At 46.9% G+C, this 26,902-nt stretch overlaps 1 protein-coding gene across 1 annotated transcript; it reads right to left on the reverse strand.

The window, feature by feature from the left end:
• Window positions 1-1,725: 1,725 nt before the first annotated feature.
• Snrnp70 (small nuclear ribonucleoprotein U1 subunit 70) lies at window positions 1,726-26,093 on the reverse strand. Its single transcript, XM_038313624.1, has 10 exons — window positions 25,871-26,093; window positions 25,091-25,247; window positions 21,631-21,693; window positions 21,149-21,203; window positions 12,773-12,837; window positions 12,588-12,650; window positions 8,326-8,407; window positions 5,231-5,332; window positions 2,606-2,693; window positions 1,726-2,529 (listed from the first exon to the last, which is right to left on the reverse strand). Exons 2-10 carry the CDS (start codon window positions 25,235-25,237, stop codon window positions 1,875-1,877), a joined length of 1,320 nt encoding a protein of 439 aa, XP_038169552.1. The 5' UTR covers window positions 25,238-25,247; window positions 25,871-26,093; the 3' UTR covers window positions 1,726-1,874.
• Between the last annotated feature and the right edge of the window lie 809 nt (window positions 26,094-26,902).

Below are 26,902 nucleotides of genomic sequence, written 5' to 3' on the forward strand. Positions count from 1 at the left end.
ATCAAAGATGGGTAATTTTCTGTGTAGATGTGGCTGTTTTGGAACTCAGTAGAGACTGGGCTGGCATCTGATCTGCCTGCCTCTGCCACAATGCCCAGCTCACATACTAAACCATGAACCTCAGAGTGTGCTGGTACATGACTTTAATCCCAGCACTCAAGAGGTGGAAGGAGGCAGGTAGATTTCTGTGAGGCTAGCCTGGTCTAATTGGTCTATCTAGTGAGTTCCAGGACAGCAAGGGCTACAGTGACTGCCATAGAAACAGAAACAATTTAATCTGTCAACCTCAGACTTGCTAATTCTTTCCTTTCTGCTTCCGCTTCAGTGGAATCTTCTACCTACCCTTTTTGTTACCTCACAAATCCTTTTCCCAACAAGCCTATGAAATTCCAAGGGGCTGCTGAATACTGTGGTCTAAATCCTTGATTTTGTATTTCTATCCTGGTCCGTCTCCTAGTGGCCACCCTGCCGTGGCGTCTGGTGGAAGGCACTCCACCAGAGCAGCATGGTTGCTGAAATCTCACCACACCTCCACATGAAGAGATTCCAGGGCTCTCAGGAACACCGAGCAGCTCAGGGGAGGACACAGGCCTCACAGGAAACCTACAGGAGTTTCACATTTCTACAATCTTTTCAAGGCTGTGGATACAGTGGTTGTTTCCCACCAGTAATGATAAGCACTCATTTTAAAGGCAAAACCATGATCATCCATCCACAAAATACAATACACTTATAGCTGGGATATGGGACAAACTGTTGGTGCCCCCAAAATAGGGGTGTCAGTACATCCTCAACAACATCACAGAATCTTGGGGAGCGCTTCACTAAGCAGAGCTTGGACATTTGGTGTCAGACCCAGCTCTATTTCCCATCTCCCCAGAAAAATAACCATGTAACAGTTGGCATACACAACTTCATGTCCATTCACCGCTTCAGAGGTCTCAGTGCAGTCACTCAGCTGCGCACACTTGGCAGAAGCCTGAGGCAGGTGCTCTCATCTCGTGAGCAGGATACAGACCACAGCACATTCCCAAGAACTTATTTCCTCTAACCAGGTCCTTTCTCCTAAAACCCAAGCCACCCCAACAGTTGGAGACAAAAATATCCCATGTGAAGGCCATATTATACTCAAGCCGTATCAATTCCTTAAGAAAGGAACTGATGTCCCACTGGTCATCCTCCAATGCCTTCCACAAGTTTCTGCCGCCCTAAGCATTCTACAGTGAGACACTCAGTCAAACCCGGGGAGATCCGCAGGCACGTGTGTCAAGTTTCCCGTAGGGCAGTTATATGTGGTACTCTTGGTTATATGTAGACTGGAGTCTGTCAGTCAGATCTAAATGGCTGCCTGTAGCTTTTCTTCAGGACCACGACAGGCTACCCACTGCTTCCTCAGGGCTCACCAGACTCAAAGCTCTCCCACCTTTGTCTTCCACCCAGGAATATATGCCCATCTCAACTGCTGATGGCTATCTCATTAGCACTTTATGACCAGACATGCTTCCTACCCGCACGTCTGTGCCATCCTGGCTGGCACCCTGCCTCTTGGCCTACTGTTCTCTCCTTTGCTCCCTATCTGACCTGACAAGCAGCCCTGGTGGCCTAAGCACAGCCTCTACTCCAGGGTTGTAACACGTGCTCTAGAATTAGTACACCGAGGGGCTGACAATGCAGTGACAACCTTCTGGGAAGAGCAAGTGCAGTAATACACCAGGTGCCCCACTATTAATCATGAAATTAATTTTATTTTTTAAATCCAAGGGATCAGAACAAAAAACAACAAAAAAACTTCTACCTCAGAAGACAAGCCATGGTGGAAAGGCTAGGAAGGCAGACATCAAAACAGAAGCATGTCCACAACACAGGAAGCCTCTTCATTCGGGAGCTGCCTCCATCAGATATCCATTTTCTGGGGCCATGTACCCATCACCACCCTCTGCCTCCATGTACATGTCTCGACCATCACTACCTAGCCCTTCTAGCCCATTGTCCTGACCACTGCCACCCCCACCCCGAGCCTCATCCCTGCCCCGCTCACTGCCCCGCTCCCCCCGTTTATGCTCTCGATCCCTATCACGGTCTCGGTCCCGGCGACGTTCCCTCTCACTTCGGTGGCTCCGACGTCGCTCCCGGTCTCGATCCCGGCCCTTCTCCTCTGGGCCATCAGGGCCATCAGGGCCAAGCTCTCCAGGAGGCCCATCATCAGGAGCTGCATCACCAGCTTCAGAGGGTTCAGCCATGTCACCACCACCGCCACCGCCACCTCGAAGCTCCTCTTTTCGCTCCCGCTCCCTGCGTGCTCGCTCTCGGCTCCGACTACTTCGGCGCTTTCTGTCTCGGTCCTTGTCCTTGCTCCTCTCTCTGGATCTACGCCGCTCATCCTTGTCTCGACTCCGGGAGCGCCTCCTCCGGTCCCGAGAGCGGGAGCGTCTCCGTTCTCTCTCTTTGTCTCGCTCTCGGCTTCTTTCTCTGCGCTCCCGCTCACGGTCCCGGTCCCGGTCCCTGTGTGGAAGTGGGGAGGGGCCCGGCCTAGATAAGGTTAGCAGTGTGTGGCAGGGCATCCTCATTACTGTCTTGTCCCAAGAAACCAGGTGCCCAACCTTACCTCTCATCATATCGGGAAGTGTCATCTCGGCCAGAATGCCTGATGTTCACATCTGCACCACCTCTTCTGGTCCCACCAAGGCCACCTCCTATGGGCAAGCAAAGAAACACAGCGTTAGTGGGAATGGAGCAAAGTGGCAAAAAAATCCAAATACCTCTACTGGTAGCTATGGTGCACAATCCCATGCCAATCATTTCCATGTCTCCTTGCCACAGAACAGCCTGTTTTCATGCAAAGCTTTCAAAAGGACACCCTAAAAAGAATTTTCATTCCTCCCAAGCTTGCCAACCTCACCTGAGACCTCAGACTCTAGGCTAGTGTACCAAGAACTTGCATTTTTGTGCACAATATCCAAAGTGTGAGCCCACAGAAAAGCTGAAAGAAGTTAGGTAGTGTTACACCTCTTTAATCCCATACTTGGGAAGACAGGGCAGGTAGATGAGTGTGAGTCCAGCCTAGTCTATACAATGAGCTTTAGGCCAGTCAAGGCTACATGCTGAGACCTTATATTTTCAAAGAATAGAAAAGCTGGAAGACCTGCCACACCCAGCTTCCCAGGGGATCCATCATTTCCAGACTCCTTAGCTGTACTCTGGCCTCCCATAAGAGCCCTAAACCTTACATTTATCTTCCCTGGAGTTAAGCTTTTTCTACTTGTCTCTGTACCTTCTACTCCCCCATCAGTCTCAAAGCACCAACTCAGATCCTGCCTTGCTCAACACACAATGCCACTCCACTGAATTGTCATAGGCTACCAGCATCGGCCAGACAGGTTTCAAGTTCACCAACTGTGCAAGAAAACCACAACTACACCTGCTTCAGATCCTGAACTTGCACAGATTTAACCCTGTCTACAAAGGTAGCACATACCTGACCAACAGCACTAAGGAGCAGGCAGCACTCATATTGCAAATGGTGAGCCATTAATGAGCAACTTGATTCCAGTGATTTGACAAGGAAGGCTCATGGCTGGGAATCCCATGCCTGTGGTTTCCTGCACCACCCACCAGAAGAGTGTCCAGAGACACCTCCTGGTCAGTCAAAGGCCAGGTTAAACCAGGAACAGGAAAAGGATGGACTACTACAAAGTAGGACCCAGACTTCCAGCTACTGGATCACAAGTTAAGAATGGGCTACATCATCAATACAAGAAGATGTCAACAACATCTTTAAAAAGAAATACAGGAGGGGGCTGGAGAGATGGCTCAGGGGTTAAGAGCACTGCCTGTTCTTCCAAAGGTCCTGAGTTGAATTCCCAGCAACCACATGGTGGCTCACAACCATCTGTAATGGGGTCTGGTGCCCTCTTCTGGCATGCAGACATACACACAGAGAGAATATTGTATACATAATAAACAAATAAAAAAAAAACTGTGTGTGTTTAAAAAAAAAGAAATACACGAGGTGAGTTCCTTCCGTCCACCATTCTTCACATCTGACTTGACAAGTCCAAAAGCAACAGAGCCAGTTAGACCGTGTACTGAAACCTCAGAAACCTAGTTAAACAAACATCTCATTCTTTAAAAATAAACAGCCAGGCATGTAATTTCAACACTCAGAAGGTGGAGGCAGAAAGAGGAGGAGAGCCTGTCTCAGAGTTATACCCAAGTAATAAAGTACTTGTGTGACTGCATGTGCAGAGGTGCTACACAAAGCTTCCCACAGGCTCCACGTCTGCCTGTGTGACTGAAGATGACCCACACTCTCACGAGTCTGTACATCAGCCAACTGGCTAGTTCTGAGACTTCAGGAATCTCCTAGCACAGCACAAAGTCTCAAGAACTCATCCTTTTTCTAAGAACCGGAGGCACCTGGGGTTGAGGTGTTATGTCAACTCGGCACAGGTGCACAGGTGAAAGCAAAGGCAGGTAAAGCTGCCCAAGACAGAGGAGCACCTGGCACACAAGACCTGCAACCCAGGCGGACCCTACTAGTGAACCATTAGACGAGCAAACATACAGAGACTGGCCCTTGTCCAGAGATAGCAATCTCTCAATCTCTCAATGTCCAGCCTCAAAGTTCTCTTGGTGAGGGTCCATTGACATCAGGGGCCTGGGACTGAGACAAGAGCTCAGCATCAGTAGGACCTTCCTTTCCTTATGCTTCAAGATCCTCAAATGTATTTCAAGACTTCACACAATAACAACCCTGATGGAGACAGTCAATGACAACTATAAAGGCAGTGAGGGGACAGAGGCAAGGTCAGAGCACAGGCTGCTTGCCCCTCTTGCTCCAGATGTGAAGGCAGAAACTAGGCTAGTGAGTACATGAAGCCAGGGAGTAGATGAAGAGGCCATTTAGCGAGAGCAAGACCAAAGCTAGAGGCAATGACACTCTCAAACCTAGCCCCTGATACCAAATACACTAGGCATAAGGTGGCTGAGGTCAGTACTGAAGTTACTCCCACAAGAGCTGCTGCTGGTCAATCACTCATCCAGGAAAGACCAGAGTATGCTTGGGCACTCATGTGTAGGTGTCTGTGTGTGCACCAGTGTCTAAAGCCATGAAGCTGATGAGAGAAGACAAGCTGAAAATGGAGGGAAACAAGCAACATATGGGTGGGGAGACTGACGGCAAAATGATCTACAAACAGGCCCAGGAACCCAGAAGGCAAAATTTACTCACCTAGACGCCGGGGCCTCCAGCCCTTCACAGTCCGGCCCCTCTCCACATCCACAAGGACCCTCCTGCCATCTATCTTCTTGCCATCTGCGTGCTTGTAAGCGGCTGCAACAGATGTGGGGGGAGGGGGATTCCCCAGAAGGTGCTCTAGTCAGACAAGGATCCATGCAACAGCATCCCTGCCCCTCAAATCCACCTGCACACACACTCACACTCCCACCAGTCAGCCAGGCAACCAACAGCCAGACAGCCCTCTTCCCACCCTGAAGGGCCTGCTCCATCCATTCCAATTCCTTTTAAGCATCCCCAAATGTCACTGGGGGGGGGGCAAAACATTCACCCTGGCCACCCCCAACTCCCACACGATGGAGCAGCCCCCTCCTGCCAGGGCGGCCAAAGTTGCTGCAAAGAAACTGGAGGTTAGCTGAATGCTGGCCTCTGCTGTGGGGAGGGCTCCTCCACACCCAGGCATGCACCCTAGACACCATGCTGGGCAGGAGGCTGGCTAGGCCCCTCCACACCCAGGCATGCACCCTAGACACCATGCTGAGGCAGGAGGCCCACTGGGCCCCTCCACACCCAGACCACACCAGTATTCTTTCTCTGTGTTTTCATAGGGAGGTCAGTGCAAGGTAACAGACATCAGATCAGAAATGAACAGGAGTGGAGAACTTAAGGAACTGGCAGGGATAGAAGTGGGTGCTGAGCTCCCCAGGGGCCTCCAAGGACCCTGGCTAGGCCCAGAGGTACATGTGCCGTGCTACTCAAAACCCTGCCTTACCTGAGCAGACTGACCCTGCCACCACCTAGCCTGGACAGCTCTGTCCTCCAGGTCAAGCTCAATGGCCAGCAGGGTATGCAGCCCAGCCTGAGCCCTCAGGGAAGTTGAGGAGTATAAGACAGAGTATGGAGGCCCAGAGTGCAAGCCTGTCACCAGGCAGGGCTGTTAAGGCCAAAAAGTCCCTATCCAGGTTCCAGCCCTGGCCTAAGGAACTGTGCTCACCAATCACAATACCCTGCCCCACCCCTGCCCGCTCCCCCCCCAATAACAACCAGAGGAAGAGAAAAAGGTGCCATTTACCGATGCCGGCCTTGCGGGTGTCCAAACCGAGCGGGATGGGGGGGGCTCGGCAACTCCTGGGGGCCTGGCGAGGAGGCGGGCTTCCCGGGGGTGGGGTGGGGGTGGGACACGGGACTGCTTACCTGGAGACCCCAAGCTTACCTGAGCACTCACACAGACCCCACACCCACCACCATTGGGGTAGTTAAAGCTACAGGGAAGGTAGCCAGGTCTTGGGAGCCCTGAGAGGGAGAGACTACATTTCCCACAACACCTAGAGACAGGTGGATAGAGGAAGTAAAGGGGCCTCAGAGTCTCACAGAGGAATGACTTGAGCCAGGGTTGGAAGCCCTAGGGCTATCCTGCTTGACCTTAAACATCAGGCCTAAAGGCCTCAAAGCAGCTGCCACCTCACCACTTCCTGAAACAGTCACACTTCACTAGGCACTGATCTGACTCAGCACTGGGGTCAGGCTTCTCCACCTCAATTCCACATCCCTCCCAACTAGTGGCAGCAGCTGAGGCTGGCACACAAAGGGACACACCTGGGATCCAGGAATGATTTCCATGCTCCAGGAGGGGCCAATTGGCCCCTAACCCCAGAGCAGAGGAGAGGGGAGGGAACTTAAGAACTGAGGTCAGTCAAGTACAGGAACCCTGCTCAGGTTCCCCATCCCAAACCCCAGGAGGCCCAACCCAGGAAACGGCAAGAAGACCATGTAGTTGTGTCAGTCTAGGCCTTTCTCTCTTTCCCTCTTCTGCTTCAGTACAGGTTTAGTAAAAACTACCACACCTTCAGTTGTTTGAAGCCTGTTCCACCCCTCCCATACCCTGAACCCCAATCCATGCACTTTGGGGAGCTCAGGCACTGGGCATCACAGTTGCCTTCTCAGGAGGCTCCCACCATGCCAAGGAAGATAGAAGGGACACAGTACCCCAAACTAGAAGTCAGAGTCTCTCCAAGACCACTATGGTGACAACCCCACAGAAATCATAGGGCAGGGAGGGTCAGGCTGAAGGGCTCCATATAGAGCCCTGGCCCCAGAACACCCCAACTTTAGGATTGTCAACATGGCCCCAGATGTCAGGGGCTGGGTGGAGCCCGACTATGGATGAAGGCCAGTGCCTCTCCCACTGAGGTCCACCCTACCCCTAGGGATCAGAGAGATAACCAGAGAGCATGTGGATGGGGGGCAAGAGGGGTAGAGGGCAACCAAATGAGGAAAGGGCTGTGGGTGAAGGGACACTGAAGGGTAACTAGGGTGGGAAGGGAAGCCTCACTGTTCCTAAGCTGCCTGGCTAAGCTGGGCTGGTGTGCAGTGCTGTGATCTTACCCATGATACAAACCCTTATACCAACCATACACTGAGGTGTTGTAAGGGGAGCGTAAGCATCAGCTGCAAGCCAGCTGCGTGGTGGCTGCAGTGACAATAAGAACAGTCAATTAATACGGCGGCCCCTGGACACGCCGCAGCCCTGCCCACCCCCACCCACCCAGCCCTGCCCAAGTGGACGCCGCGCAGCCTCAATGGGGCTTTGTAGCTGTGGGGGTGGGTGCTAAACATGCCCACCAGATCACTGCTTGATGAGAACTGGGTGGGGCCTGGGGAGGGGAGGTGGAGGGTCGGGTGGCCTAGCCCAGTTCTACTGGGGGAGAAGGCTGGTTCAAATGCCAGCTCTCACTCCAACCTGGCGGCCCCCAACTCCAGTGGGGGCCTAATAGGGAGAAGCTCCCCAAATCCGACACCTTCCCCAACCTCCAGCTGCCCCCATACCTCACCCAGTTCCCTCCTGGCCAGAGGTTCAACGTGTGACACTTACCTCCCTGGGCTCACACACACGTTGTGGGGGATTTGTTTTTGATTTAAAAAAAAACACGTATATATATATATATATATATAAAAGATATACCAGAAACAGAGGGAGAAGAAACAATGCTAAAGTCAGGTATGGCAGGGGAGGGAACAGACGACGGGGGAAGAGGCCGGGAAGCAGAGGTGAGAGGGTCAGAAGAAAAGGCAAAGGTACAGGTACTCACAGTGCATGTCTCGTTCATGCTCATACTCGATGAAGGCATAACCACGGGGTTTCCCAGAGCGCTTACTGTATACCATGTGGATCTGCAGGGCAGGCAGAAGGCAGTCGGTTCCACAAGTTACAGGGCTGCCCCACCCACCCCAGAACCCAACTTATGGCACAGGCCTTGGGCTGGGGGACACAACAGTAACAAATTTGTCTTTCAAGAGTCCCAAGGGACTCTCATTCCAATGTGAGCCAGAGTAAAGTGGAAACCAGAGGGCAAAGAAGCGTATGTGAGTGGCAGAGGGTCCTGCAAAACAGGCTGGAGAAGGCTGTGGAGACAGCTCTATGGAAACTGAATGTTCTGATGGTGGAGATCCTCAGATAAGGCCATGAGTCAAGTGCCCCTAAAGCCAGTCAACTGTGAGGAGTGAACAATGTGCTGAGGATAAAGGGCCACTACGGCTAGTTCATGCAGAATTGCAGAAAAGGAGTCTGCCTGCAACTATGGCAAGAGCTATGTGCAGACAGAGTCCATATATGGGAAGGCAGGGAGGCTAGAGGACCCAGGGCAATTAAGAGGCGTGGCCATACTGTAAAGGCCAAGCAAAGTCAGGCCAAGTGTCTGGGTCCTCTCTCCACATGGCAGTGACACAGGAAGCTTGAGTACAGAGAACCAGGATTCAGAAAGAAATGCTGGAACACAGGAGGTGGGGCAAAACAAGTTAAGACTTTTGGGAAATAACAGTATTTGAGCAGGTTCCCGAGGAATGACTAGCCCCCCCATCCACATTACTACCTGCCCACACACGGATAGATATGGTCCTAAGATTGCGCAGGAATCCTAAGATTTTAACTCTGCAACTTGTAATTTTCAAAAGTCAACCGAGATCCCGAGCTGACATGCTAGAGTCATGTTCCATCAGGTCACAAGAGGAGGTGGAGGATGGGACCAGTTTCTGAGACCCACGAATCACAGACAGGCCAGAGGCCCATCCTGAGCTAATTTGTGTCCATCATGAGCGCCAGTTCTTACTTTGTCTCCCAACAGAGGAAAATAAGGCACAGAGGAGTTAAGTGAGTTTTGATATCAAATTGCACGGCATCTATCTTTCTTGTTTTGTAGTCCAGACCTCACTCTATAGCCCAGCCTAGCCCCAACCTTACGGATCTTTCTGCCTCAGTCTCTCTAGGGCTAGTATTAGAGTTATGAGCCACTTACAGTTAACATGTTTTCTTTCTCTGTCCAATACTTTCTATTTAAAATAATTTGAGATTGATCCCGTTGTAAGATGATTGTGAGTTCTGCTGGAAACCTCTGGAAGAGTAGCTAGTGATCTTAACCACTGAGCCTTCTCTCCATCTCATGGCCTATCGTTAATTACTGATATATACATGTGTTTGGGTATCCCAAACATAGCCTGCTCAGACCATATATACCTGCTCATGTTTTCAGGGCTGACCAATTCGCCCTGGATAAACCAATTAGTGTGTTTCTCTCCCTAGTTCCCTTCTATTTCTCCTACATCTGTTCTTCCTCTTATCACTCTTTTTGAAGTTTCACTAACCTTGGGTAGTAAGTAGCCTGAACTTGGTAGGGTAAATCAGACTGACCTAGAACTCAAAAGATACATCTGCTGAGTGTATCTGCACGGGCGCACGCGGCGCGCCACACAACACACACACACAACGTGCTGGAACTGAAGGTGTGTGACACTACATCTGGTAGTATGGTTCTAGCAAAGGGTTAGGCAGCAGACACCCCATACTGAGATCCACATAACACATCCTGTCATAGAGACCTAACTGCCCTGTAGCAGTAACATCTGTAGACTACATACAAATTAACAAGTCTCCCTAACTATTCAGTAAGTTCAAGGCCAGTTTGGACAACTTAGTAAGACATTTCAAAGAAAAACAGAAGCTGGGATGGGCTAGATAAATGGCTCCTCAGGGGTTAAAAGCACTTGCTGCTCTTGCTGAAACCCAGGTTCCACTCCCAATGCCCACAGAACAATTAACAATGTCTGCAACTCCAATTCCAGAGCAAAGGCACTGTATACACTTAGTATAAATATACATTGGCAAAATACACATAATCTTTAAAAAAAAAAAGAAAGAAAAAGAAAAGGCCTACTTGTGATAGAGTGAGACCCTGTCTTTTTTTTGGATACAGGGTTTTGCTATATGACAGAGCCCCGTCTATCCTCGAACTAACGGAGATTCACCTGCCTTTGCCCTCTAAATGTTGGGATTAGGCATCGCCACCATGCCCTGTGAGACACTAAAACAACTAAAAAGTCTGAAGGTGCTGGTGATGTAGCTTAGTTGGTAGACTAAGATGCATTAAGCCCTGTGTTCAATCCCCAGCATAGCCAAAAAAAAAAAAAAATGTGATGGCACACACCTGTAATCCAGCACTTTGGAGGCAGACAGGAAGATCAAAATTTAAGGTCATCCTCTACTTAATGAACTCATCAAGGCCATCCTGGACTATGTGAAACAATCTTAAAAGATTAAGAGCCAGTGAGTGAGATAGCTGAGTCTGATTTCCAAGAGAAAAGCCCCGGAGAAGGAGAAAACAGGAGACAATCCATCTCAGTTTGTTCTTTGATCTTCACACACCACTCCTACCTTCCTCCCGCAATTTAATAATGTAATGCAGAGGACCCAAGTTTGGTTCCTAACAACTACATGGCAGCACACAACCATATGTAATTCCAGATCCAAGGGATCCAATGCCCATCTGACCTCCAAGGGCACTACACTCATGTAAATATACATGGTGGTGGCATATATCTTTAATCCTAGTACTTAGGAAGCAGCGATCTCTTTGAGTTTGAGGCCAGCCTGGTCTACAGAGCAAGTTCCAGGACAGCTGTAGTGACACAGAGAAACCCTGTCTTGAAAAAAAGAAACAGCCGGGTGGCAGTGGCGCACACCTTTAATCCCAGCACTTGGGAGGCAGAGGCAGGCGAATCTCTGTGAGTTCGAGGCCAACCTGGTCTACAAGATCTAGTTCCAGGACAGGCTCTCAAGCTACAGAGAAACCCTGTCTCGAAAAACCAGAAGAAAATAAAAAAGAAAAGAAACAAAACAAAAATAGCATCAGAAATGGCTCAGTGGTTAACAGAACTTGCTGCTCCTGCTGCAGACCTGGATTTGGTTCACAGCACCCACATGGTAGCTTATGACTCTGTGTAACTCTCGTCCCAGGGGCTCTAGGAACCTTTTCTGACCTAGGGAATGAGGCACCAATGTAGTAAACCTATTAACAAGCAGGCAAAAGGACACTCATGTACATAAAAATATATAATTTTTAGCTGGACAGTGGTGGCGCACGACTTTAATCTCAGCACCTGGGAGGCAGAGGCAGGAGGATCTCTGTGAGTTTGAGACCAACCTGGCCTAGAAAGAGAGTTCCAAGACAACCAGAGATTTTACAGAGAAACCCTGTCTCAAAAAAAGGGGGGGAGGGTAAAAAGAAATTTTAAAATAAATAAAGCATCAATTATACAAGAGCTGGAACAGTTTCAGGTACAATTCTTATTTAGCATATATACTGGTGCCTGGAGCTTATGCTCTAATCCTGGGGGCAGAAGAGTAAGATATATCTTCAAGGTCTTGGGCAGCGATGTTTAGACCATCCAAAACTTTATAGTAAGTCTGAGTCCAGCCTTGGACTCATGAGACTACCTCACAAATTGGAAAAGAAACAAACAGCCCACCTAAACTGAACCTATAGCCTTAGTGGGCCTGCTTCCTCAACCATATATCAACTTGAAGCAAGATGAAGCTTGCGAATAGGTATTTTATTTTATTTTTTTTAAAATTTATTTATTATGTATACAGTATTCTGTCTGTGTGTATGCCTGCAGGCCAGAAGAGGGCACCAGACCCCACTACAGATGGTCATGAGCCACCATGTGGTTGCTGGGAATTGAACTCAGGACCTTTGGAAGAGCAGGTAATGCTCTTAACCTCTGAGCCATCTCTCCAGCCCCAGCGAATAGGTATTTTAAATCCACAAGAAATGAGCTTTTTAGCCCAGGCTAGTCTAGATCCAGTCTCTGCCTCCTGAGTGCTGGGATTAAAGGTATGGGCCTCCACAGCCCTGCCCAATGTTACTTTTGATACTAAAGCTACACTAAAGGAAATAAACCCAGGCCTTGAAAAGATGTGAACCATTCCCAGGCTGGGAACCCAGCATTCTTCCTCTCTTCAGGCTACTCCTCCCTCCTCCAAATATTCCAACTCAACCCTCCAGCCCAACCCACTTACTCTTTTGATGGGTCCATACACCTCAAACTCTCTCCGAAGCTTAGATTCTGTTGTGTCATAGTTCTACAAGAGACAAAGCCAAGTTAAACGGGAGAAGCACACTGTTCCAAAGTCCTTAGACAGCCCATTGCTAGACTCAAGTTCTCAGCAGCCTAGGATTCCCAGGGCAGGAGTTGGATACTTACCACTCTAGCCACGAACAGAGTCTTGAAGGCATCGCCCTGAGCATTGGGATCATTGTGAGGGTCCCCTGTACAAAAAGGAGAGAATCTTTTAAGTAGACAGTGCCCATAGTCTTGGGTAGAAGAAAAATGGACAGAGGCTGAGGACATGAAGATGGAACCTTAATAGGCCACCTTCTAAAAGAAAACCTCACAGTGACTTGGCAAGCTTGATCACACACCTACTTTCAGATCAGTTTCACTAAAGCTAGACGGCCTTTTCTAGAGTGACTTCCAGATGAGGACAACAGGCTTTTGGGGTGGAAATGCCATTCCATAGACAGGGTGTGATACACCAAAACGCCATTCCCAATACAAGGTGAGGTGAGTGGTAACTAAATCCATGGAATCTCTGGAGGGAAACTCGGCTGTTTTGTTCTCTAATATGTGCAGCACTGCACTCACTGAAGACTGCAACCACAGCCAGGGAAAGCCTGATACCAAGAGTAGTCTCACACCAGACAACGAGAGTCCAGGATAAGGAGCTGGGAAGATGGCTCAGAGATTAAGAGCACCGGCTGTACTTCTAGAGGTCCTCAGCTCAATTCCCAGCAACCGCATAACCATCTATATATAATGAGACCTGATGGCTTCAGTCATATAAGCATACATGCAGACAGAACACGGTTATGTGTGTGTGTATATGTTTAAAAAAAAAAAAAGAAAACCTATTACCCAACTCTAATGAGTGTGGGAGTGCTGGAAACTGAACTCTGTGTGTCCCTCTCAGCAGCCACTCCAGCGCTCTCATTCATATACTCTGTATACTATGCAGTTGCACAGTAAGAGCTTAAGAGAGAAAAAGTGATGTAAGAGGGAAAAAATGACTGCTGACATTTTAAGGTCAGCCTGGACAACTTGGAAGGAGGCCTGACATGCATAATGCCTTTGAACATGGTATCAGAGGTACTTCTGTCTTCCATTGGTGGCCTATAAGTATGCTTAACCAGTCTAGACAGACTATCCTTGTTACAGCTATCACAAGCATTGATACTTAGCAAGTCTCTTCAGTTATCAGTTGTGACCTTCCTACTAACAGAGAAACTAAATCCAAAGAATCAGCCATAGTGGTCGTTCTCCTTTTGATTATAAGGGCATGACTCTTAATATGGTGACAGAACGGAACTCAAGACATTAAGACTTTCAACTACATTTCCACTTAAAGAGATGCCCCTCGGCTGGGTGGTGGGGGCGCACACCTTTAATCCCAGCACTCCTAAGGCAGACGGATCTCTATGAGTTTGAGGCCAGCCAGGTCTACAGAGTGAGTTCCAGGACAGGTTCTAAAACTACACAAAGAAATCACAAAGCGATGATGCCCCTCAAAGTTGCAGCTTCATCCCAGGAGCTGCCCTTGGCCACAGTTCAATACCAGTGTGCTGAGGATTGGGAGCAATGAAGAGAAAGGAGTTAACAGATAGGTATTGCTATCTTCCTCTCTCTTTAAATAAACATTACTTTTTGAGGCAAAAGGAACCAAGAAAAACAACTTTTGTAAAGGTGCTGGGTATTGGTGGCACACACCCTTAACCCCAGTCAGTACTCAAGGCAGCCAGATCCTGTGAGTTCCAGGACAGCCAATGCTACACAGAGAAACCCTGTCTCAAAAGAGAAAATAAATAAATAAATGAATGAATGTGGGGAGGGACATGCACATGAGTAGGTAGATCAGAAGAATAAAGTTAGCAGACTATACATGCATAAAGCTTTGGGATCAGTGGCGAATAGTAGACCCAATAGTACCAAATAATAGAACCAAAGGTACCAAGGTAAAAATGGTACCTACCTCCCAACACCAGATGTAGGGTACAATGGGTATTACCTGTCCAGTGCTGCCTTCAGGGTGGATGGAAGCCAACTGAGACAACTAGGACAGCAAGGAAATGCTCAGCACACAAGAGGGAAACATCTCTATGTGAGATGCCTATAGTTCTTGCTTACCACAAGGCTGATGAAGGACTAAAGGTAGAAACCCATGCTACCAATCAACACTACTCATAGCTAAAGAAATACAATACAATACCTGAAAGGCAACAAGTAATAGCCAGTGCCTACTACTAAGTATGGCAAGTGTGGCATGCTTGCCTGTATACTCAGCTCCACCTCTCTGCATCAGTAATCAGGACCCTGAGAATGAACTGGCCCACAAGAAGCCTCAAAGCTAGAAAACTTCACTAGGCTTTCAGTTGGTTGACGCAAAACCTCAAAACTCTCCCTCTTTATAAGCTACTGTACCTTGATAAGCCACCACTTTCTCATCTTTAAATGGAGTATAACCCTTCCTGCTACACATAAACATCATTAGGAATTGAGAACATGAAGGAACTCCAGTGCTCAGCAAAGGAATAGTCTCCTTAAACAGACGCTATCGATTTTAATGGTGCAAAGCAAGCTTTTACAGTTAGTGAGGACAAGCAGAGACACCCTACTCTGCCTGATTAATCCTGTATGTTCTATTTTGGAAAGTACAAAGCACACCCATAAACCTGCTTCAATTATCAACACAGGGGCCTAACTTGATAAACCTCCATATTCCCCCACCTCAATTTGAGAATTTCAGTCACATCTCAGAGCTTGCGATGCTGATCTTTAATACTTTTTAACCAGTTTCATTATTAACACGTCTAATTTCTAACCTGATCTATTTAAAACCATTTAAAACGCTTCAACTGGAGCTGTTTCAGAATGACACTTTTATATACGACACAATTAAACTGTGATCCAACCAAGCTCCAAGTCTTGCTTGATTGATGAGTCTTCTGACCCTTAGTCCATGGTCCCCCTGTTGACTGACCCCCCACCTTTCCTTGTAAAGGAAATCTGGTAACCAGTGTGTTCTATACAATCAACCGCTCACATTCTCTACCTAGTGCAAAGCATACCTAGACAGACAGGGAAGGCACTGGGCTTTATGCTGAGGGTAGCAGGGAGAGATGAGTGTTTTTTGCAAAGTGGCACAGAGGATTTTGGCAAGGGGAGAAGACAAGTATACAAGACACATTGTACTTATGCTTGACAGGTTGTGGGGAAAAGGGAACACTTCTGCATTGCTGGTAGGAATGCAAACTGGTACAACCCCTTTGGATGTCAGTGTGGCGATTTCTCAGAAAATTAGCAAACAACCCTCCTCGAGACCCAGTAATACCACTTTTAGGTATATATCCAAAGGATGTTCAGTCGTGCTACAAGGACATGTGCTCAACTATGCTCATAGCAGCTTTGTCATAGCCAGAACCTGGAAACAACCTAAATGCCCCTCGATTGAAGAATGGATAAGGAAAATGTGGTACATTTACACAATGGAGTACTACACAGCAGAAAAAAATGATGACAGCTTGAATTTTGCAAGAATATGGACGGAGCTGGAAAACATTATTCTGAGTGAGGTAACCCAGACACAGAAAGATAATTATCACATGTACTGACTCATAGGTAGTTTTTAAACATAAAGCAAAGAAAGCCAGCCTATGAACCATAATCCCAGAGAACTTAGACAACAATGTGGACACTAAGAAAGACTTACATAGATCTAATCTACATGGGAAGTAGAAAGTAGAAAAAGACAAGATCTCCTGAGTAAATTGGGAGCATGGGGACCTCGGGGGAGGGATGAAGGGGGAGGGGAACGGCAGGGAGGGGAACAGAGAAAAATGTAGAGCTCAATAAATATCAAAAAACACTCATACACATGCAAATAAAAATAAATAAATCTAACAATGTAGCAAGAAGACACATTGCTACAGCACTGAGTCAAGAGGGACCTTGGGTGCTATTGGCGGACATGGAACATCTAGTTTTGTGACATTTAGCAAGTAGCAGGAACAGGTCTTAGTGACAAGCTGGCCAACTTATAATGGTATGTGATGGCCAATCTTAGTTGTAAACTTTATCACATCTGGAATCAACTAAAACACAAGTTAGTTGGGCACGTCCAAGGGGATTTCTGGATTGAATCATCTGGAATGAGAAGATCCAACTCAAATCTAGGCCACACCTTCTGTTGGCAGTAAACATGTAACCATGAATAAATGAAGTTTTTTTACTGCCAGTCTTCACTCTCTGCCCAGGTTCACCCATCACGCTGAGTCATTCTTGCACTGGTATTAGAATGTACTTCTTCAGAAATCTAACACAGAATAAAAACCAGCTGAGACATCCAGCTTTGTAAACTGAACTGACATCAGCCTTTCTGATGAGAGATGGCCTCTCTCTCTCTCTCTCTCTCTCTCACACACACACACACACACACACACACACACTCTCTCTCTCTCTCTCTCTCTCTCTCTGCTCTGTTCCTTTAGAGAACCCTAACACAGGTGCTAAAAAACAAACTGAATACCAACAGGAAAGCTATATCTCGGGGAAGGCAGAATCCCATTAAGAATTGGGAAGAAAGGGAAGTGACTCAGTGGCCTGAACATGGAATAGGAGGTATCTAATAAAGAACACCTAGCCAGACCTCCACTGATGTGGGAAGTCCTTCTTTTATGTGTTGTTATTACTGGCTAATGAATAAAGCTGCTTTGGCCTATGGCAGGCAGAATATAGCCAGGCTGAAACAGATTTGGAGTGAGAGTTGGTGGAGTCAGGGAGACGCCAGACCTTTACCAGAAAGCCACAGCCTTGTGCCAATACACAGATTAATAGAAATGGGTTAATTTAAGATGTAAGAGTTAGTTAATAAGAAACCTGAGCTAAGGGGCTGGAGAGAGATGGCTCAGTGGTTAAGAGCTTTGCTGCTTTTCCAAAGGTCCTGCGTTCAATTCCCAGCAACCATATGGTGGCTCACAGCCAGCAGTACCCTCTTCTGGCCTGCACTGTATACATAATAAATAAATATTAAAAAAAAAAAAAGAGGGGCTGGAGAGATGGCTCAGAGGTTAAGAGCATTGCCTGCTCTTCCAAAGGTCCTGAGTTCAACTCCCAGCAACCACAACCATCTGTAATAGGGTCTGGTGCCCTCTTCTGGCCTGCAGAAATACACACAGACAGAATATTGTATACATAATAAATAAATAAATATTTTTTTTTTAAAAAAAGAAAGAAACCCGAGCTAATAAGCCAAGCAGTATTGTGACTAATATAGTTTCTGTGTGATTATTTGGGTCTGGGTGGCTGGGAAATTAACAGTCTCCATTGCCAACATGGGGCAACTACATCCACATAAAACCCAAGAGAGCTTGGAAAGGAATTCTAGACACAAAAGAACAGAGTTAATCACAGTTTCTTGTTAGCAGCATTTTCTCTCAGTGTCTGTTTGCTGGTGGCAAGCAGAGGCACGACTTACTCTTAAGAGAAGCCTTCCTGACTCAGCATTAGCAGAACAACTGCGCGGCTTCTTTAAGAGCTGGCTGGCCTCTGGTTCTTTCAGGAGGTCCTGCACTTAAATGGAGTTTGTAAGCAGTGTGTTACTAGTTGCTTACTGGCAACATAGACCTGCTGCATCCCTGGAGCTGGGGTAGTGAGCATGGCTCACAGAGGCAATGTTGGGCTGGGAGAAGCAAACAGGCAGAATCAAAGAGTTGGTTCTAGCCATGCCCTCCTAGCATTAAAAAAACAAAAAAAGATGCTCCTGGTCAGAAAATTATTACAAACATGCAATAAAGACAGATTCAGAGAGAAATAAACCTCTGAACAGGTCTCAGTGTGTAGGGGAAAAAAAAAAGTACATAGGCTTGGGAGAGAGAAGAGAAAGAGTATAGACAGTTATAAAAAAAAGTAAGAGTACAGATATAGATTAAAGGAGTAAAGATAATAAAATATTAAATACGCAGAGTATTGATTATGTATATTATTGTGTTTCCTTTGAATTTTTTTGACTGTGAATGTGCTAAGAGAGACATTTCATTGTATGGGCCGCTAAGCTAAACCAACACACACACACACACACACACGGCATCTTAACTTCAAAATTTGAGTCTAAGGATATGTTACTTTGGAAAAGAGGTTCTGCTTTTGTTTCCACAGAGGATGGGAACTTGTGGATTCCTTCCAGGCTAATGTGGCTTGATGGAACAAGACACTCCCTACTCCAAAGGTCTCCGTGTTTCCTAAAAATATCTTGCCTAACAAATAGCAGGAAGTAGTTTGAATAAATAACAATACCCAAATTCCCAAAATGATTGCTTATAAATGTTTGTTTTTATTTAAAGGGGGATATGATATATAACAATGAATACTTTGCACTGGTATGAACTTTGGTCTATCGATACAAATTTAAGGTCAAAGCCGGGCGGTGGTGGCGCAAGCCTTTAATCCCAGCACTTGGGAGGCAGAGGCAGGCGGATCTCTGTGAGTTCGAGGCCAGCCTGGTCTACAAGAGCTAGTTCCAGGACAGGCTCTAAAAAAGCTGCAGAGAAACCCTGTCTCGGAAAAAAAAAAATTTAAGGTCAATTTGCTACATGGTGTATATGCTCTTGTTTCTGATCTTGTTTAAGGTACCTGTGTTTGTGCAGCTCATTTAAAAATGTATTGTATAATAAAGAAATACAGTAGTTCCAGGACAGGCTCTAAAGCTGCAGAGAAACCCTGTCTCGAAAAACCAAAAAAAAAAAAAAAAATAAAGAAATACAGATTAATAGTCATTTGTAATAGTCAAGCTTTCAGTCATGTTAGTTAGGTTTTCTAGATATGCAAAGATATATTTCAGATGGATAGGTATTCGTCAAACCTTTTAAAGACTTAATAGAATATGGCATTTAAAATGTTTTAAATGTTTAAAATGTTTTAACTGTCGAGAACTTAGACTTCTCGACAGTGAGACATGTTTGCTTCTGGCAGCACCAATTACTTCAAGAGGATGATGAACCTCTCTACCAGATACTATGGGCCAAGTAGGCTAAAGATGGATACCCCAACGTGTTAGAAGGATTTGGGAGACTGTTCAGGCAGCACGATGTCTCTGTGAATTTTAGAGTTTTGGAAGTTGCTTACTATGCACTTCCTGCTTACTTAGGCAATATTATATATTTAATGTAGTTTCTGTGTGATTCTTTGGGTCTGGGCAGCCAGGAAATGAACACACAGTCTCATTTACCCTTCATGCACTGTTAGTCGTGCGCACCAAACGCATTTGTGAAAATCCACAAGTCTGGAATATGGTTTAAAAAGAAATGATTCTCGAGGGATTGGTGTGTGGCCACAGGGTCCTGAGCTGCAGCCCTCACACACCTTGTTAAAGTCCCAGACAACTCAAAACTTACTCTCCCAAAAATGAATCCCTCTTCAGTTAACTAGCGATGAGGTGGAACCCTCTCAGGTTTCTTTTCCCTGGCGGGATGGAGAGCTGATCTGAGTGCGGACTGGCTTCACTGAAGCGCCCACCAAGATGACAGCACCAGTCTGGGCCCCTGCTGCTCTAGGCCGCACTGGTGCTCACTCAGAGAGCACAGGAGATAGGAGTTAGGGGCCAGGGAGATCTGGCTGAGTTCAGTTTCCAGTTCAGTGGGAGGAAAGGGTAGGCAGAGGGCTTGGTGCTACGGTCAGCTTTGCAGCTGCTAACACATTCCTGTGCAAGGCACATCAGCGTCCATCAGTTATTGTGAATATGTGTATCTTAAGCAATAAGGGTCTGCTGCTCTGAGTCCCTGGGCAGTCTGGGTGACACATATCCTGTGCTGTGATCGTTCTGAAGACAGAGTGGCTCTAACCACTGTGAGAAGCCCTAATAAAATCAGTCCCAAACATTAAAAAAAAAAAATGATTCACTAAAGCTACAGATAATAATATATGGAGAAAAGCCTCATCTTCTGACAAGTCTTTACTTACTGATCCTGTTATGAGTCTGCTTACCAAGCACTACTAAACCCTCCAACCCTGGATGGTGAAGCATCTCAACTTCTATGATCAGGAAGCTCAGGACAGAGCCAGGATCAACTGGCCAGATCACCTCATACCTTATCCTGGAGATGAAGTAGAATGTGGTCCCTTACAGAAATGGCAAGTGACTGGGGTATCCTTACCTGTTAAAAGCCTAAACCAACTGGAGCTGGAGAGATGGTTAAGCAATTAAGAGTACAGATTGCTCTTCCAGAGATTGGTGTTTGAGTCCCAGCACCCACATAGCAACTCATAACTGTCCAACTCTAGTTCCATGGAATCCTATGACCTGTTCTGGTCTCCTACATGCAGATAGACAAACCACTCATACATATAAAAAATTAATAAACAAGAACTTAAAAAAGAAAGCCTAATCCAAGGACTGTGCTTGGTACATTGTTGCTAGAAAAGTGAACCAACTCTGCTTTCTCAGGCTCCCAGAAGAATAGTGGCCCAGGTGTGACCCAGAAAGAAGAGCAAATTAAAATTGGAGAAGATTGCTAGGAGGGAGAAGTAGCTTACACATTTTCAGCTCTGTCTCCACTTCTTGCTGTCTCCGTTCAATCTTTTCCCGTCTCTGCCAGTAGAAAGGAGAAGTAAAGTAAGTACAAGCAGAAGTCCCTGGATGGCCGAGACCACCTGCAAAGAAGTAGCTAAAAGTACATAAGACTAAGAGGTGCCAGGCGGTGACACCTTTAATCCCAGCACTTGGGAGGCAGAGGCAGGAATTTCTCAGTGAATTAGAGGTCAGCCTGGTCTACAGACAGCCAAGGTTACGCAGAGAAACCGGTCTCAAAAAACAAAACAGCCAGTCGGGGGTGGAGCACACCTTTAATTCCAGCACTTGGAGGCAGGTGGATCTCTGCGAGTTCAAGGCCAGCCTGGTCTACAAGAGCTAGTTCCAGGACAGGCACCAAAAGCTACAGAGAAACCCTGTCTTGAAAATCCAAAAAAAAAAAAAAAAAGAAGAAGAAGAAAGAAAAACAAAACAAAAAACAACATACCTTTCTCTCCATGCGTTCCTCCCGGGTTTCTGCCCTTGTTGGAGGAGGGGCATCTCGAGGGTCCTAGAAACAAGAAAGGTGAAGGAATATAGCAAGGCGCACAAACAAGGCAAAGACTCTCAGTTTCCGTGTAAACAGAAGACAGAGAGTAAAAGTGGTTCAATGTGGTATGTTCCATGGACCAGTGCTGACCAGACTACTGCAGATTGATGGCAAGGGCAATATAATAAAAGTCTCCACCAGGGCTGGAGAGATGGCTCAGTGGTTAAGAGCACTGGCTGCTCTTCCAGAGGTCCTGAGTTCAATTCCCAGCAACCACATGGTGGCTCACAACCATCTGTAATGAGATCTGGTGCCCTCCTCTGGCATGTGGGCATACATGGAGACAGAATGTTGTATACATAATAAAAATCTCCACCAGGCCAGGTGGTGCTGGCGCATGCCTTTACACCCAACACTTAAGAGGCAGAGGGATCTCTGTTAGATCAAGACCAGCATGGTATACAGAGCTAGTTCCAGGGCAGCTAGGGCTGTTACAAAGAAGCTGTCTGGGAAAACAAACAAACAAAACAACAATAAAACTTTACTTGGTGGTAGAGGTGCAAGATTTTAGTCCCAGAACATGGTTTTAAGGCCAACCTGGTCTACAGAGTTGAAAGCCAGGACAGCCCAAGTAACTTTATGTCTACTGCACGCACATGTGTGTGTGTCCTTTAATCCTAGCGCTTGGGAGGCAGATCTCTGCGAGTTTGAGGCCAGTGTGGTCTACAAAGCAAGTTCCAGGAAAGCTAGGGCTACACTGAAAAATCCTGTCTCAAAAACAAACGAAAAAGAAAAGCATCTGCACTGACTGGTGGACACTTGTTCATCAGATTGTGACATGGCTGTACATTTCAGTTCCAAAGCTAGATGGCTCCCAAAGCAATTATGTAATTTCCTATAGTTCCAAGTATGATTTACAGAGAGCCAAATTCTAGTTTTAGAAATAGGTCTAGGGGCTGGAGATATGGCTCAGCGGTTAAGAGCATTGCCTGCTCTTCCAAAGGTCCTGAGTTCAATTCCCAGCAACCACATGGTGGCTCACAACCATCTGAGATGAGGTCTGGTGCCCTCTTCTGGCCTGCAGACATATACAGACAGAATATTATATACATAATAAATAAATATTTAAAAAAAAAAAAAGAAAGAAATAGGTCTAAAACAGCGAACAGGGCAAACCTCAGAAACAAGACAACCTTAATGCCACAGGAGCTCTGGAGATCCTCCTAGCCTCTCATTAAATACTAATTGGCACATGACTGCAAAAAGAACACCACTGAGCTGCACCGTTAAACTCAGTTTATTGGCTCGTAATGTTTCCCAAGGGGCGGTGACAAGGCAGGCAGGCAAATAGTGCTAACGAATCACCTTTCTATTATCTATTAAATGCTGGCTTTCCTACTAAGTGGCAGAGTGTCTCTCCTAAGACTTCTGGTTACATGGCAGCATTTCTTAGATATGCTCCAATGGAGGACATGACAAATTTTCTGAATGAAAGAATCTGACACCCAAAAGCTCAAGTGATTCAGATTTAGTCATACATACCCAACAAATAAGCCAAAGCCCCAAGCTCCCAAGCCTTACGCACTGCAGGACATATTGTGCAGCCTTAATAAACACTATCCTCTTTCAAAAATTCTTCCAAGCCAGGCAGTGGTGGCACACCCCTTTAATCCCAGCACTTGGGAGGCAGAGGCAGGCTACCTCTGTGAATTCAAGGTCAATCTGGTCTAAAAGAGCTAGTTCCAGGACGGGGTCCAAAGCTACAGAGAAACTCTGTCTCAAAAAACAACAACAACAAAAATCTTCCAGGGGCTGGAGAGATGGCTCAGCGGTTAAGAGCATTGACTACTCTTCCAAAGGTCTTGAGTTCAATTCCCAGCAACCACATGGTGGCTCACAACCATCTGTAATGGGGTCTGGTGCCCTCTTCTGGCCTTCAGGCATACATGCAGAGAGAATATTGTATACGTAATAAATAAATAAATATTTAAAAAAAAATCTTCCACCTTATTTACCTTATTCAGGTAAGGATGTATACATGTATCATCACAATGCATGTGCCAGAGAACAACACACTAGAATGTACTCTTTTCTTCCACAAGCACATTTACCCCCTAAGCTATCTCCTGGCCCTACACTGTCCTTTTAATGTCACTAAAGCAAAAAAAACAAAAACTAGCCAAAACATCAAAAATAGGCTTTCTGGGCTGGTGGCACACACCTATCATTTTGGCACGCTGAGAGTAGGAAGCAGAGGATCATAAGTTCAAAGCCAGCTTTAGTGACACAGGGAAATCCAGACCAGCCAGGGCTCCAAAAAAACTGTCTCCAGTTTGGGCAGTGGTATGCACACCTGTGAGTTTAAGACCAGCCTGGTCTACAGAGGGAGTTCCAGGACAGTCAGAACAACACAGAGAAACCCTGTTGGGGGTGGGGGTGGAGGGGAAGAGCCCCCAAAAAACTTCCTTCAAACAAACCCCAAAGAGTGGAGACACAAGCCTTCAATTCCAGTACCAAAGGGCACAGAGCCAAGCACATGTATCATGTATCTCTGCAAGCTTTAAAAAAAAAAAAAAAGAGAGAGACATAAGACATACCTGCTGCAAATGTAATAAATTTGACCAACCACATGGGCTATGGGCTAAGGACTACCAGAACCCTGCAAAATACATTCTTAACCCTACTTAAAACAAAGGAAATGGGGGCTGGAGAGATGGCTCAGTGCTTAAAAGCACTGGCTGCTCCTCCAAAGGAGGGTTTAATTCCCAGCATCCACTTGGCAGCTCACAACTGTCTGTAACTCCAGTTCCAGAGGATCCATGGCACCAAGCATGCACATGGTGTATATCTGCAGAATACCTATACACATAAATTTTTAAAATTTGATATGTATTATTTATTACATTTTACATTTCTTTCTTTTTACTAATTTCTCATTTTATATCCGAAATAAATAAGTCATTTTAAAAAAAGAGAGAAATTAGTAAATCCTGAAAGTGCACACCAATCCCATTAAGTGAAGCATTTGGGAACATAAGTAGGACTGCCACAATATCAAGGCCACTATGGATTATAGCAAAACCGTGCCTCAAAAGTCACAATAAGAGCTAGCACAACAGTTCTGCAGGTTAAGGCACTTGCCATCAAATCTAACAAATTCAGCTTGAATTCCTGAGCCCCCATGGTGGACAGAGATCAGAGCCTCGCAAGTTGTCCCGATGTTCACAGGTTTGCACACATCTATCACTTATACAAGTGTAATTAAAAAAATAAATAACACACACAAAAGCAGAAAACAAGATGAAAAAAGTATAATCATAGGTACACAGCTAAAATGTTGCAAAGCTGAAGTCCAAGTGCAGCCTGCTCCTATGCAGAACCCAAGCCCTCCAGTGTGCCCATGTCTCTGTGTACTCACCTCAAATTCTCGGATGTATGGTGCAATGCCACAGTAAGGTTGGTTGTGATGTTTCTCATGTGGCAGCTTTTCCAGGGGTGGCAGGTACGGGATGGGGTCTCGAGGGGCAAAGAGGGCAAGAAGGTTGGGAGGCAGAAACTGTGTCATCTTCTTAAACCTAAGACCAGAAACCTTACGTTAGGGAACTTTAGCACAGGAGATTGACTGCCTCCAGGATCCCCTCCACACAAAAAACAAACGAATGGGCGAGAGATCTCCAGGATGCTAATGTGCCAGGAAAGCGGATGGAAGCCATATGCACGAAAAAGGAAGGTCTTGGGCAGGACCTGAGAAACAAAAGGCGAAAACCACAGAAAACAAAGAGAAAGGATCAGGAGGTGTGGGACCCAGGGACTGAGGCTCCGAGCTCTGGAGGTGGCTGGTTTCACACCTTGGAAAAGATTATGAGGTAGGGGCCTCAGGGTAGTCCATAGACATCAAACCAGGGCATCTGCGTTAAACATCTGGGAGCCCAGAGGCGAAAGGAATTGTGGGTAGAGGTCCAGGATACAAAAAAAAAAAAAAGCGAGGAAGAGGCAACATTCAAAACGCAAGGGCCTGTGGGTAGGGGACCGCGAGAGGTAGGGGAAAGGGGCCGGAGAGCCCAGGGGGCTCTGGGTAGAGGATGGGGGTGAGGCGCGACCCGGGAAGCGGGCCTCAGGCGCGGGGAACGGGCTCGGGGATCCCGCAAAGGCCTGTGGGTAGCGGCCTCGCACCCGCTAAGGCCACTCATTCACTCACCGCGCAGCGCTCTCCTCAGCCTGCTGCTAGTCTCAGGCCTCGCGGCCGCCGTTCACCAACAAAACCTCCCGCTCTGGCTTCCACTTGGGCAGCGTTCGTGTCAGCTGTCTTCAGAGGTCCGTGCCGCACGCGCAAACCCGGACGCTGCTCAACACCCGCGCGGCCTCAGCTCGCGACCAAGCGGGGAGTGGGTCCGATCTCGAATCCCTCCGCCGGCCTCACTGCGCATGTGCTGCACAAGGCAAAAGCAACCGGGGGGGGGGGGCCTGACCTTGCCTCGGGTACTGCGCACGCGCAGAGCCGAGACTCCGCCCTCAGACTCCCTACACGCCTAAGCAGCCAAGCCCGGCCCACCGTACTGCGCGTGCGTGCTCAGGCCAGCCGGCCTCTACCTCGCTCTCTGTCCAACCGACTGTGCCCGCGAGACACTGACGGATGCGCCACCCCATTTTCCTTACACTTCCCAGACCTTGTACGCACGCGCTAACGTAGGAATCAGTGAATATCCTTCCGCAGCCTGTTAAAAAGTACTTACATAAATACGGTTGTTTTCTATATGTTCTATGTAATGGATAAGTTCTTTCTCAAGTTTCTTGTATGTTATAGCCACTGTTTGGACTCTAGGGACACAGCACGTGACAAAATAGTCTTCTTGGAACTCACATTGTTTTAGTTGGTTTTTCCTTTTGTGTGTTTTCTTTTTTTCTTCAGACAAGGTTTCACTATGTAAACCAAAATCACCTTGCATTTGTATGTGTGTGTTTGTGTATGTACATGTATATGTGTGTGTGTTTTGGTGTGTGTGTTGGTTGGTTGGATGGATGGTATTTCGAGACAGTTTCTCTGTGTAGCCTGGCTGTCCTGGAACTCAGGCTGGATTGTAATTTACAGGGATCCTCCTGCCTCTGTCTCCTGAGAGCTGTGATTGAAGGGACATGCCACCATGCCCAGAGGGATTTTTTTAATCCTTTGTATGTATGTCTGTCTGTGGTGGGGGTGGGCATGTGCCCAGAGGTTAGAAAGAAGGTGTAG

This window comes from Arvicola amphibius, chromosome 12 (assembly GCF_903992535.2).
Source record: "Arvicola amphibius chromosome 12, mArvAmp1.2, whole genome shotgun sequence".
In the NCBI taxonomy this organism is placed as follows: Eukaryota; Metazoa; Chordata; class Mammalia; order Rodentia; family Cricetidae; genus Arvicola; species Arvicola amphibius.

Excerpts from the sequence above, each read along its gene's own strand:
- Snrnp70 (XM_038313624.1), bottom strand. The coding sequence starts at position 25,237 with ATGACACAGTTTCTGCCTCCCAACCTTCTTGCCCTCTTTGCCCCTCGA. Across the intron at positions 12,838-21,148 it reads GGAGACAGAGCTGAAAATGT|GGGACCCTCACAATGATCCC; the intron begins GTAAGCTACTTC and ends CTTTTTGTACAG. Across the intron at positions 2,530-2,605 it reads ACTTCCCGATATGATGAGAG|GCCGGGCCCCTCCCCACTTC; the intron begins GTAAGGTTGGGC and ends AACCTTATCTAG.